Source organism: Marmota flaviventris, chromosome 1 (genome assembly GCF_047511675.1).
Source record: "Marmota flaviventris isolate mMarFla1 chromosome 1, mMarFla1.hap1, whole genome shotgun sequence".
Lineage (NCBI taxonomy): Eukaryota > Metazoa > Chordata > Mammalia > Rodentia > Sciuridae > Marmota > Marmota flaviventris.
In genome coordinates, this window is record NC_092498.1 from 220,059,142 (window position 1) to 220,072,461 (window position 13,320).

The 13,320-nt window shown below is 63.6% G+C and overlaps 2 protein-coding genes across 6 annotated transcripts in view; one reads left to right on the forward strand and one right to left on the reverse strand.

Moving 5' to 3' along the window:
• Positions 1 to 8,408, forward strand: Cbarp (CACN subunit beta associated regulatory protein). Its single transcript, XM_027952739.2, has 10 exons — positions 1 to 153; positions 1,791 to 1,891; positions 1,970 to 2,109; positions 2,240 to 2,304; positions 2,688 to 2,832; positions 2,953 to 3,124; positions 3,299 to 3,439; positions 3,893 to 4,133; positions 5,517 to 5,697; positions 6,583 to 8,408. Exons 2-10 carry the CDS (start codon positions 1,799 to 1,801, stop codon positions 7,529 to 7,531), a joined length of 2,127 nt encoding a protein of 708 aa, XP_027808540.1. The 5' UTR covers positions 1 to 153; positions 1,791 to 1,798; the 3' UTR covers positions 7,532 to 8,408.
• Positions 8,001 to 13,320, reverse strand: part of Stk11 (serine/threonine kinase 11) — a 22,473-nt gene continuing 17,153 nt past the window's right edge. The window contains exons 8-10 of one of the 5 annotated variants that reach the window (XM_027952742.2): positions 12,515 to 12,711; positions 9,718 to 9,924; positions 8,001 to 8,865 (exon numbers count right to left, since the gene is read on the reverse strand). In XM_027952742.2, the coding sequence (XP_027808543.2) occupies positions 8,225 to 8,865; positions 9,718 to 9,924; positions 12,515 to 12,711 (1,045 nt within the window). In that variant the 3' untranslated portion in view covers positions 8,001 to 8,224. Of the gene's footprint in view, positions 8,866 to 9,714; positions 9,930 to 11,947; positions 12,132 to 12,514; positions 12,712 to 13,320 lie in introns of those variants that run through there. The other 4 variants (XM_027952741.2, XM_027952743.2, XM_027952744.2 and 1 more) reach the window with 4 other exon arrangements.

A 13,320-nucleotide genomic window follows, 5' to 3' on the forward strand; every position in this document is an offset into this window, starting at 1 on the left:
TCTCGCGCCGGCCTCCCCCGCGCGCCGCGCTCTCCATTCATAAATTCTCCGCCGGCTCCGCGGCCACCAGGTGCCGGAGCCAGCCGGGAACGCCGCTCAGCCGCCGCCCGCAGCGCAGCCCGCAGCCCATGGGCCGCACGCCCCGGCGCTGAGGTAGGCGCGCCGGGCCGGGGCGGGCGGGGGCGGGCGGACCGCGCGCGCGGCCGGGATGGCGGCCGGCATCGGGGCGCGCCCGGGCTCCAGACCACCCGCCTTTTCCCGCATGATTGCGCCTGACGGGTGGGAGGACGCGGAGGAACTGGTTGGGCCTGGAGGCGGCCAGCGCGGCTCCGCACCTTCCCATCGTCTGGCGACCTGGAGAGGGACCCCGCCCACGCCCTTTCCCTGGCCTCAGTTTCCCCCGGTGAGGTCGGGTGAGGGCGATGGCACCTTGGCCTCCCCGCTTAGCCTGCCGTCAGGTTCTCTGCTGTCTAACCCCGGCCGGCTCGCGGTTAGGGCCAGGGACCGCCCGTGGGGACCTCCGCCTTGAGCTCTCATCCCCCCCAGCCCATCTCCTGCCTGCGGCTTGCAGCCATCTTCCGTGTCTCCTCCCATAACCATCCCTTCCTTCTGCCCCAGCTTCTCCAGCCTGAACTCCTTTCCCGACCTACATAAGCGCCCCCTCCCCCCAAATAGGCGATCCCCGTTCTAACTTATGACGGGGACCGCTGAGGACACCTGGTCTTGCCCGGCACCTTCCTTTCTCTGCGCCTGTTTCTCCGCGGTCCAGGGGATTAGAGCCGAAAGTGGCAAGCAACTCCGGAGCCTGCGCGCCCTTCTTCCTTGGGAAAAGGGGCTGGCGCGTGGCGTGCCGGCTTGGGGCCAGTATGAAAAGCGGGACTACCCTCGGTCCCTGAGCTTCACGGGTCCTTCCAGCCCCGGGGTGGGTCAGGTTGCAATTTCCAGGCAGCCCCTTCCCGAGTGCTGACCATCCGCAGCCTCAGTTTCCCCCAAACGCGAGTAGCCATGGAGGCCGGTCCACTAGGCTGGTTTCTGCGGGCGCTGGCTGGTGGCGCAGCCATCTTGCCTCCGTGACTGGGGCGCCCCTGCAGGAGGCCTCCTCCCCCGCGCCCCCTTCCCGCCCTCCCTCTGCCTGGCAACCCGCCCCCCCATCTCGGCCTGCGCACACCGTCACCATGGGAACAAGATTCTCGGGGCAGGAACAGATGTGCCTCCTTTGTCCTCTCCTTTCCCACCAGCGTGGGCAGGGGGGACCTTTACCTCTTGTGTCGTGACTTGGGGGGTCACTGGTGCAGCCATTCCGTGCCCCCAGAGGTGGGGGGTCCGCTTCAAGTTCCCCGCCTCATCTGCACTGCGCATCCTTAAGCCACCTTTTCCTCTCCCCAGAGGAGGGCCCTGGGTCTCACCGGGGTCTCCCCTGTGTGTGCTACATGCCTCACTTTCTCCGTGTCTTGAGGGGCACTTTACTTTGCCTGGCAGGCCCCCACCTGCCCTACCTTGCTGGGCTGACCACATTCCCTGGGGAGGCAGTTGTAATACACGCATGCACAATCCCACCTCCCGAGAGGTAAACGTGGCAAAATGGAGGTCCCTAGAGATGTCCTGCACTGGGCCCACCCAGCACTGGTCAGAGCAGGTGGGGGCTGCTGCAGGGCTCTGTGGCCTGCCCATGAGTCATTGGCCTGTGTGGGCTTCTGCTCCCGGGAGGGAAGAGGGGCCCTGTTTCTAGCAGCTCTGGTGGGAAGGGGCTATCCAGCTGGAGCTGAGCAGGCCCTGCCCTCCTGTCCCAGCCTTCACAATGCAGCCTACGGCCACCATGGCCACAGCCGCGGCCACCACCGCCACGGCTGCCCTGACGACATCGTGGGACAATGCCACCAGTCATCCCACGGTGGGTGACCTGGGGAGGTGGGCTAGATGGGATGTCAGCCCAGTGGCGGGACCCTGACACTCGCCTCTACATCTGCAGGCTGCGCCAGACCCCATACTGGACAACTATGTGCTGCTGGTGGTGGTCATGTCGCTGTTTGTCGGGGGCACTCTGGTGGTCTTGTCCGGTGTCCTGCTCTTGTGCAAGCGCTGCTGGGAGGTCCACCAACGCTTCAACAGGTATGCGTCCCCATTCCCAGGTGCTGGGAGCTGACTTACTTGCAGTTGGGGCCTCCAAGAATGGGTGCACAAGCTTGGGGCCCTGGGGCTGAGGTCACTGTCATTTTATATCCCGCCTCTACCTCCCCAGGGCCATGGAGGAAGCAGAGAAGACCACTACTACCTACCTGGACAATAGCACCCACCCTGCCCAAGGTGAGGGGTCCACCCACCTCTTCTCCCCCCACCTCTGGCCATTTGTCTGTCTGCCTACCCACCTGCCTGCCCGCCCCTCAGCCACTGCCTGCCCCCTCGGGCCGCCTGACCGTCTGTGTCTGTCTGTCTCCCCCACCAGACTGGGCGCAGCTCGATTCCGACTCATCTCTGTTTCCTTAACGCCCAGGCGTAGGTGCGCACACGCGTGCTGAGCGAGTGAGTGTGTGAGCGGATGAGCGAGTGCCCGCCCGGCCCGCCTCCCCAGCCCACCCTGTCCTTCGGTCACTCCACCCTGCGCCCCTTCCTGTCCCACCCTGCCCGGAGGCCCACCCAGGATGAAGCCTGGCCCACCCGGGGCCCACCCTCTTTGGCTCTCCTCGCAGACCCCGACTTCAGGGGGGAGGACCCCGAGGGCCAGGATGTGGAGACAGAGCGCTTCCTGTCCACCAGCTCCACGGGCCGCCGGGTCTCCTTCAACGAGGCTGCCCTGTTTGAACAGAGCCGGAAGGCACAGGACAAGGGCCGCAGGTGAGGGCCTGGCAGGGGGCTGCTGTCCAGGGAGGGCCTGCTAGTCAGCTGAGGGCGAGGGCCTCCTGTCTGTGGGGCCCAGCAGCATGCAGCAAGGGGCCTGGTGGGTGCTCCTCGCAGGTACACCCTGACAGAAGGGGACTTCCACCACCTCAAGAACGCCCGGCTCACCCATCTACACCTGCCACCCCTCAAGATCGTCACCATACATGAGTGTGATTCTGGCGAGGCCAGCGTGGCCACTACCCCCCACCCTGCCACCACCCCCAAAGATAGCCTGGCCATATTCCAGGTGAGGGAGGGGTGGCAGCCCACCCCAAGGCTGAGTGGCCAGGGGGCCTCTGAGGGTGATGAATGGTCTGCTGGGGTGGCTGGTGATGGTGAGGCTGAGCCCTCATGCCCCTTGCTGGCCACCTGTGCTCTTTGACCTGTTGCTGCTTCCTCCCCACCTGGCTCTGTCCCACAGCCCCCGGGGAAGGCCCTCACTGGCCGCTCTGTGGGCCCCAGCTCCGCCCTGCCAGGTGACCCCTACAACTCGGCCGCAGGCACTGCCGACTTTGCGGAGATCAGCCCCTCAGCATCCAGCGACTCTGGGGAAGGCACTTCGGTAGGGGCTCTCCTGTGTTTTCCCAGAGTGCCCAGAGAATGGGCTCCTGCCCTTCCCTGCTGTCCATTGGGACTGACCAGCCTGTGGCCTCTCACCTGCCATGGCCTTCCTGGCCTTGAATGGTCCTCACACCCAGGAGGAATGCCCAGGTGCTGGAGAGGGTACGGCCAGCCACCTCTAGCCCTGGGAAGAGAGCTAGCCACGCACCCTCAGACATGCCTGTGTTGGAGGTCTTTGCCTGGGCAGGGGCAGAGCTGGCTGAGGGAGGCAGGGTCTCAGAGGGAGGAGGCCACAGGCCACAACCCACCAAGGGCTCTGTCCTACCTTTTCCGGCAGGTTTCACCTCTCCATTGGGTGGGTCTGGGGTGTTGGGACACTCTGTCTTGGCAGGGGCTAGAATGCAGGACCAAGAGGAGGGGAATATCCCTAAGGACTGTTCCTTTTCCCTCCCAGCTGGACATAGGTCCCAGGAGTGCCAAAGCTGGCGGGCCAGGGCCAGGGCCAGGGCCAGGGGCTGGGCCTGGGGCTGCAGCAGAGCCTGGGGAGGCAGGAGCAGGCTCTGGGGCAGGCACCATGCTGCAGTTCTTCACCCGCCTGCGCCGCCATGCCAGCCTGGATGGAGCCAGCCCCTACTTCAAGGTCAAGAAGTGGAAACTGGAGCCCAGTCAGCGAGCATCCAGTCTGGACACAAGAGGTGAGCCTGAGTTCCTGGTAGGCAGCAAGGCCCAGGAGGTGTGTTGGTAGGTAGTCACAGTGCAGAAAGCTCTGCCCCGGGGAGGTTCCTAGCTAAGCCATCAGCACTGTGGGCCAGGGGCCGGCAGGAGGACCCGGGGCCTGGCTTACTGTAGAGGGGCTGTCATGGTTCCAAGGTTCCCTGCACCCTGGCTAGTTGCCGTCTGGTGACACACAGGCCACCTGGCACAGAAGTTCTGAGGCAAGACCTCTGCCCAGCATTCCTCCCTGCATGCCCCAGGCCCTATGCGCAGGCCCAGCTCTCAGCCAGAGGTACGGCGTGCTGTGGAGAGATCTTCTCGAGGGACTCCTCCCTGGGAAGAGTCCTTTCCCTTGTGGGACCCTGACTCCTTTGGTCGGGAGCAACGCGGCTGGACTAGGCCAGGATCAGCCAATGTTTTCTGGGAGGTCCTGGACTGTAGTGTTTGTGTCTTACGGCCAGATAGTTTTGTCTCAACTGCTCAGGCGCTACTGTAGCTAGGGAGCAGCCGGGGAAGAGTCAGTGAAGAGGAGTGCCAGTAAAACTTCATTTACACCAGCAAGTGGGGGGCAGGTTAGGCTTGTGGGCAGCAGTTTGCTGACCCCTAAATAGAGGATGTGTGCAGGGTTGTGGGGAAAGAGGTGCCCTGACTGGTTTAATCCTCCCTGCCCAGGAGACCTTAGTGGGGCACGGCAGCTCAGAGGGTTGGCCAGTCAGGCCCGGGGTGCCTTCTCCCCTTGTCAAGGGAAGGTAGTAGGAGCCATCATCCTGAGAGGCCTCCTATAGCAAGAAAAGGAAGGTGTGGCTGGGTGATGTGGTTTTGAGACCTGGTGGGTGACTTCTCTTTCATCCGGTCCACCCAGGCAGCTTCTGGCAGCGGGTATGGGGAAGGCGAAGGCCTGTAGGCTGCCCTGTTTCAGCTGAAGGAAGGCATTTTGAGATGGCGCAGTTGGGGTGTCGCAAAGCCAACCAGGACTGTTTGCTGGGAGCCTGCCCCTGGGTGAGGGTGCAACAGTCCCCAAAACTCCCCAGGCCAGGATGCTGCCTCTTAACCCAGACTCCCACAGCTCCACTTCTGCACTTTGAGCTGGGCTGTGCCTGCCGCTGGGTGTCCGGGCACCTAGTGGCATCTGTCTGGCCAGGGCTGCTCTGGGGGCACTACTTCTACCTAAAACCTTTACATAGGGCCTGCTTTTTGGTCTTCGTCTTTCTGCCCTCTGCCTCAGTTTCCTCACGTGTACTTTAGCAGGCACAAATCCTGGGACCCACTGTCCACAGCCTGAAGCCTGGGAGCTGCCAGCTGGGGTCTGACATGGGCATGGGGGACAGAGGCACAGACAGACTGACCATTCTTTCCCTTTATAGGTTCCCCCAAGCGGCACCACTTCCAACGGCAGCGAGCAGCCAGCGAGAGCATGGAGCAGGAAGGGGACACCCCTCATGCAGACTTCATCCAGTACATTGCTAGAGCTGGCGACGCCGTGGCCTTCCCACCCCCCAGTCCCTTTCTGGCCAGCCCCACCAGCCCACCCCCCTCTCTCGGCAGGTATTTTTCAATAGATAGAGGTGCTAGGGGTGGACCTGTGGGCCCCTGCCCTGCTCCATCCCCCCTAGGTGGCTCAGGGAGCTCCCTCCTGGTCCTGTGGACTCCCACTCGCAACCCCCTGGCAGCCTTGCAGGGGCTACCTCTCCAGCGAGGACCGGAGGAGGAGGAGGGAAGGAGGGAAAGACTGGGTAAGGGCAGGCGGGTGGGCATGGCCCTGGATGATGGCCCCAGGGTCCCCAAGATGGGACACCTGCCCAAGCAGGGCCAGCATGGACTTGTGTCCATCCTAATGTTGCTATTTCCCAGTGGAATCCTAGGCCTGAAGGGCTGCTCGGTTCCAGGCCTTCTCCCACCTGCCCATGCTCCTGAGGATGGACAGTTGTTTCTCAGAAACTATTTTGACCCCTTTCTCCAGCAACGTCCTTCTCCACCCCAACCCAAAGGCAACTGTCCTGAAGCCCCATAGCCAAACCAGTGGGATGTGGGAATGGGACCCCGAGTGCAGCCTTCCAAGCTGGGGTCACTCCTGTGTGAGCAGGTGACCCTTAACTCTTGTGCATCACCCTTCTGGCCCTGTATGATGGGTGAGTGAGGTGACCCACTAAGGAACAGAGGACAGGCTGGACTCATCTTAGTCTTTAGTTCCTCTCCTGTGGCCCCCACTTCCACCAAGAGCCCAGGAAGAGGGACTCGGGAAGAATGTTAACTCTTGGGGTGGCCTGTTTCTGCAGCCTCAGCAGGTGCTGGGGACCTACATCAGCTTTTGGGTTGGCAAGCAGCCCAGTCCCCCAGTACCTCTGTGCCCACCCTCCCTGACCCAGAGGCGGGTGGCCGGCTGGGAGGGGTTCAGCTGGTGGGCTCTGACAGCCGTGGCCTGGCTTGCAGGCTAGAGGCAGCCGAGGCGGCGGGAGGAGCGAGCCCCGGGTCGCCCCCAGAGCACAGCGTTGGCGCGGGACTGCAGCAGCCGCCGCAGCAGCAGCAACTGGAGCCAGACCCCGAGCAGACCCAGGCCAGCTACCGCGACCTGTGGAGCTTGCGCGCCTCCCTGGAGCTGCACGCGGCCGCTGCCTCAGACCACAGTAGCAGCGGCAACGATCGCGATTCGGTGCGCAGCGGCGACAGCTCTGGGTCCGGGGGCGCGCCCCCGGCCTTCCCGCCGCCCTCACCTCCCGCGCCGCGACCCAAAGACGGCGAAGCGCGCCGGCTGCTGCAGATGGACAGCGGCTACGCCAGCATCGAGGGCCGTGGTGCAGGCGACGATGCCGCCGAGCCACCCGCCGCTCCCGCCCCGCCACGCAGCCCACGCGCCTGGCCACGCCGTCCGCGGCGCGACTATAGCATCGATGAGAAGACGGACGCGCTCTTCCACGAGTTCCTGCGCCACGACCCGCACTTCGACGACGCACCTGCTGCCACGCGACACCGCGCCCGCGTGCACCCGCACGCACGCAAGCAGTGGCAGCGCGGCCGGCAACACAGTGACCCCGGCGGCGCGCGCGGGGCTCCAGCCACGGGTGGCGCGGCCCCGCCCCCTGGAGCACCACGGCCCGCGCGTGCGCCCTTGCGCCGGGGAGACAGCGTCGACTGTCCACTCGATGGCCGCGCGCTTGCCAGCACTGGCGACGACCCAAGCATCCCCGTCATCGAGGAGGAGCCTGGCGGGGGCTGCCCAGGCTCGGGTCTATGCGTCGAGCCCACGGGGGCGCTGCTGGACAAGCTGGCGGCCAGCCTCGATGAGAGACTCTTCCCGCCGCGCCTCGCTGAGCCTGTCGCCGCGGCCCCAGCGCTGGTCGTCGCCGCGGCCCCCACGTCCCCTGACCACAGTCCGGCCTAATCCCCGTGTCCCCATCCCACCTCGGCAGCTTTTCCGGCGCCGCCCAGGACCAAGCTGGGGCGCGAAGTCCAGCACGTGTGCTGGGCGCCCTTCGCTGCCGCGCCCAGCCCGCCGCGTCTCGCTGCCCTGGGTGTGCGCGCACCGCCCCCTCCGGGCGCCTGGTGGGTCATAGGACGTCCCGAGGGGCGAGGCTCGAGTGGCGGGAGAACCACAAGTTCTCTTACGACTAGTGAGCACCCTCCAGCCACCCTGGGCCCCCAAGGCCCGTGTGGACTGCGAGCTCGAGCTGGGGGCCGACGCGGGCCGGGTGCACGCGGGAGCCACCGCCCGCCGAAGCCGTTTACCTCACTACGGCGAGCGCCCTCCCACTCCCACTCGAGCAATAACGGCGGCTGCCGCCCCACGCCCCCACCCTCCGCATGTGGCCCGCCAGTGTTGAGACGTGAAGGAGACGGCCCGGGTGACACGGTTTCAAGTTTCCCAAGCTTTATTTATTGCCAAAAGATGGGGCAGCCCGCGGCTGAGCAGCCCCTGCCGCTCCTCCAAGCTCTCCGCCCTGTCCGTACCCTCCAGCCATGGGTCTCCTGTTGTGTTTTTGTTTTTCTGGTTGATCATAAATATTTACTGCATATTCTGACTTGCTCTGGGTTTTCTCTGAAGACCCCAGACGGCAACGGCCTTGGGGGAGGAAGGTCACGGTCTTTCACAGGCCCTGGCCACTGTGTCCACAAGTCTAGATCCCACTGCCTCGGCAAGAAGCCATGACCATCTGTGGGCCGCCATGCTCCCACCTGCCAGCCCCACCTGCCTCCCGACAACTCCCAAACACCTGCACAGCCATAGCTCAAATCCACCTGTTTTATTTAAAAGAGAAAAGGAACCAACCAAATGACAAAAACAAGGCAGCCAGCGGCTCCCTCGGGTGGTTCTGCATGCAAGGCGGCTGCCAGAGGCCTGATCTCCAGTCCGCAGGCATGGGAGGCCCTGACAGGAGCAGAGTGAAGACCATGGAGGTGGCTGGAGAGCCAGTAGTCTAAACATAAAGTGCATCTCAGAGGCCAGGCCCCTCCCTCCCTCTCCCTGGGGAGGCTCCACACAGGACGGCAAAGTCAAGTGGTGCCTACTGTCCAGCGGTGCTGTGTGCAGGGGGGTGAGGGCAGGGCCAGGCCCAAGTCCCTGCCCACCCCAGTCCTGGCCCTTGTGCTCCTGACGTCCTGAGCAGTCAGCACAGAGGCATGGCGGCCACCTTCCTGGGCAGGCAGTGGACCAAGAGCTGACAGGAAGACTGAGGAGGGCCTGGGCCATGGCACCTGGCCAGGGCTCCTGGAAACAGGCTGCGGGAGGACACAGGCAGGTCACTCTGGGCACCTGGACCTCTTTGCTTCCTGAGGGGCAGCCTGCACTAATGGCCCACTGCAAAGATGGGGAAACAAGCCCATGAACAGGGGCTGCCAGGTTCCCGGGCCCTGACCCAGGGAGACTACCCTGACAGTCATTCCCCAGAGTAAATTGACAGCAGGCCTGGCCCTTCCCCAAAAGCAACTTCCCACCCTGCAGGCTGGCTCTGGACCCTGGGTGGGGTGGGGCAGGCAGAGCTGGAGGAGGTGCCCTGGGAGTCCAGCAGCACATCTAGGATGACTCAGCCCCTCAGGACGCTCAGAGCACCAGCAGCCAGGCAGGGCTGGTCCCCTCTGCCACCCACACAGCCACCTCAAGAGCCTCTCTCTCGGGAGTGGCCTGAGCGCACAGAGCCAGTGGCTCCAGTTGGGCCCTGAGTGGGAAGGGAACTTGGCCCAGCAAAGGCCACAGGTGCTGGTGTGGCAGGACAGCACCCTTCAGAAAATGGCCTCGACCACATCCCTGGCCCTGCCAAGACAGGCCATGAGCTGCCGAGCCCTGGCCCACAGCAGGGCTGCAGTGACCAGCAGGACCAACAGAGACGGGCTTGTTAAAGCTCGGGCTGTGAGCTGAGTGGACTGGGAGTCAGGCACTGACACCAACCTGTCCTGATGGAAACTGAGTGCGTGTCAGCTCAGGGGCCACTGCCCAGGTCCCCTCTAACAACCACTCCTAGGCCCTGGGACTCAAGAGTCCAGGACTGCTGGGGACTGCACCAACAGCCTGGGTGCCAGAATGGCCCTGGCTGTGGCTGCCATCCCCCCACCAGCTGGCTGGGCGCGTACCACCTGCAGGCTGGGCCCTCACTGCTGCTTGCAGGCTGACAGTCGGCGGATCTTGCTGCTGGAGCAGGCCTTGCGGGCAGGGTTGCTGGCACTGGCCCGGCACTCCACCTTGGTCTTGGAGCTCAGCTGCGCAGACTCTGTGCCATTCATGCACACAGCCTTGGGCAGGCTGCGGCTCTGTCCATTCTGACTGGCCTCCTCTTCTGGGACCTGTCCTAGGAGGAAAACCGCAAGTGTGGCCTAAGCCAAGGGGCAGCATCATCCAGAGCCCCAGGCCCAGGCCACCTGCTGCCCACCACCAGGACAAACCAAGGACCTGTGCACCCTCAAAAGCCACCTTCGGGTTCTGGGGGCCCTCTGTGTATCCAGGCCAGATACCTCCCAAAGGCAATAAAAGCACAGGGACTCCCTATGCCCACCATATACTGTACCCGCCTGGACCTGATGGGTCTCCTCTGAAGGAACCTCACTCAATGGAGGGGGAGGGCTGGTGGGACAGGGCCCTTGCTCATGCTCACCTGCCTGCTGAGGTGTGTGCTCTGGGTGTCTGCCTGCAGGTGGGCCTGGGCTGCCCTCATGCCCTCCAGCCTGTATTGCATGGCACAGGCACCTGGCACAAGCCTACTGGGGATGAAGCTCAGCAGGCACACCACCAGGGTTTCTGCCTGCCCCAGGCCCGCTGGCTGCCAACTGCCCAGCATCCTGGGGGTACCACAGGCTGGATCACTGCTAGCCCTCCCTGCCCAGTGGGCACTGACTGGGAGCACTGGGGCCACTGTCAACACAGGACATGGCTATGCCCACCCTGCACACGTGGTGGAAAGCTATACTACCCACAGCTCTCGGGCGCCAAGAGCACCTCATGGGAGGAACTTCCAGAGCTTTGGGAACTCACTGTGAACCCACTGTGTGCAGAAGCCATCAGTTCTAAAAGGCACCTTGGTAACAGCAGCCCCCCCCCTGTCCTAAAGTCTGGGCCATGAGCTGGAATGTGAGTGGGGGTTAGACACAACGCCGTCTTGTCTGCCGGAGTACTGAGCACCTAGGGGACATCTCCCCTCCAACACACACATACAAGCTTAAAAGCTACCTCCACAGGCACAATCCAGAACTTGTGGTCTGGGAGCAGCCTACAGAGTGGGTGACTAAACCCCCATTCTGAGTGGGGCAGTCAAGGAGCTCAAAGTAGGAGGGTCTTGGGGCAGGTGAAGTGACAGGGCTGGCCCAGGAGCAGCTCAGAGAGGGCCGTGGCCAGACCCAGAGTGGCTGTCCTGCTTCTGTAAAAGGCGGTCCAAGGTCAGGGGTAGGGCTCCAACCACAAGGGCACATCCTGAGCCACCCAATCAGGCACAGAGGCAGGGAGAGGGTGTCCACTGACCGAGTTTTCAGCCCCTCTTCTGTCAGGTACCTTCCTTAAAGGCAAAGCACTGGGACTGATGGCTTGAGAGGTCCTCAGGTAGCCCTTGGGAGCAAGCACAGACCCAGCCCTATGCAGAGGCCTCTCACTGGGTGCTGGGCACCAGGGGCTGTGGAAACTGAGGGGTGGCCTGAGAGGTGGCATAGGACTCGTCTCCAGCAGAGGCTCTGGGCACCTGGCTGGGCTCAGGCTTACTCTCACTCAGTCCACCAGTCTGACACAAGGCCCCAGTGTTCTGGGAAGAAGGCCATCAGACACCAGACACAGACCCCCTCCAGTAGGGTTTCCCGGGGTGGGGGGGCACAGTGCACACCTCTCCTCCCAGGACAACCCGGGTCCCAAGAAAGTGCCTAGCACCTAGTAGCTGGCAGGAGGCAGTGTGCACCCAAGTACCTCAGGGCACGAGAGGCCTCCAGGACACTGTCCTGACTGCTATGGCGCAGGGCTCCTGGCTGTACCTCCCTGGCCTTGGGCCTGAGGGCCAGCTGCCTGGAGCTGGGTTACTTGAGGGGCCTGGAGGACGCAGGTGCTGCTGAGCACTGTGACTGGCTTGAGGGGAGGGAGGATATCAGGGCCCACCCAGGGACTCTAACATTCTGGGACCCTCCTCTGGCCAGTGGGCATCCCATGCTCCAGGGACCTGCCTTCGCACCCTGCCCTGCCTTCTCGGCTCGCCTCAGGCCCCTTGTATACCAACTCTTTCTCAAACAGCCTGGAGGCCACAGCCCCAGTGGGACCTTGAACGAGAGGGCGCAGGCCACAGTAAGCATCCACCTGCAGACACACGGCCAGGCAAAGCTTTATGGCAGGACACACCCAGGAGGACTAGGGGATTGGCCCAGGCAGCGGTGTGGAGCAGGCTACACTAAGGCCTCAAGCTCCTCCTCGGGGGCCACCGCAGTGCCAGCCTCCTGGGCCTTCTCTCCACAGGGGTCTGCACCCTGGCTCTTCTGCACGCCTCTCTCCTCGCTAAGCCCTGCCTCAGACGCCTCCTCGTCACCTGGGGAAGAAGGCAACATGGGGTCAGAGTGCAGGCGGCCACAGTGACTGGGAGGGAGGACTGCAGTGAGAAGCCCCTCCCTCCACCCTGCAGGTCTCCCCACCTGTTCCCACTGGGCTTGGGCCAGGAGGGCTGACAGGAGGCAGATGCCCAGGGAACCCTCCCAGCAAGATCAGCCCCCGGATGCCCAGCAGCTCCCATGGCCTGTCTGCTGTGCCTTGGCAGCCGGGGACGGAGGTGGCCTGCACCAGGCTGGAGCCTTCAGGGAGGAGGGACCTGCCACCAGAACACAGCTGGCCCCCCTGCATACTGCCAGGTGCCCAACTGAAGAACATCCAGGCCGGGCTGGCTCTGCACCCACAGCATGGGGTCTGCCAGCTCACCAGGCACGGTGAAGTCCTGGGTGTAGATGATGCCATCCTCAATGTCAAAGAGGTCCTCATCCTCATCCTCATCAGTGCGGCCATGTAGGTCCTCCAGGTAGGGCACGACTGTCATGCTGCGCCAGCGGTCCTTGGTGTCTGGGCTGGGCGGGATGGGCACCAAGGCCTCTGCCAATGGATGCTTCTTCCGGAACCAGCTACAAGAGCCCATCAGGACAGGCTCCTCAGTGACCACTGGTCCCACCACTCATGCAGGAGCCAGGGACTGCTGTGACCCTCAGCTGCTTCCCCTACCGTCTGCCTGCCACAGTCTTTGCAGGATCAGGCCATCTGCCAAGACCACAACACTGTCCCCTACAGGGGAAGCAGGCCCTTAGCTACCTCCATGGCTCTCACCCCCACCACAGCAGGGGGTTAGACTGGGCTGTCCACTGGCCGAGGAGCCAAGGCCAGACAGGAGTGAAACAGGTCCCCAGGGCACTATGGCCTGCCCCTTGAGGCAGAGTGGCATAATCCATAGAAACCCAGGCAGTGGTCAGGAGACACGAGGGGAGCTGCTCCCAGACCTTCCTCAGGTATTTATACTAATACCACGGCCACCAGAGACCTAGAATCCAAATGCTAACACAGCAAATGGCAGGCCTGGGCTGGCAGTGGATACCCAGGAACCGGCACACCCCACTGACACTGGGCCCACCCTGCCTAACTGCTCTCCAACCTCCTCCACGCCCTCTGCTCACCAGGGAGGAGCCCTTCAGGCCCACAGCTCTTGACCCTTAACAGAAGTTTCTGCAGATTGGTGTGTC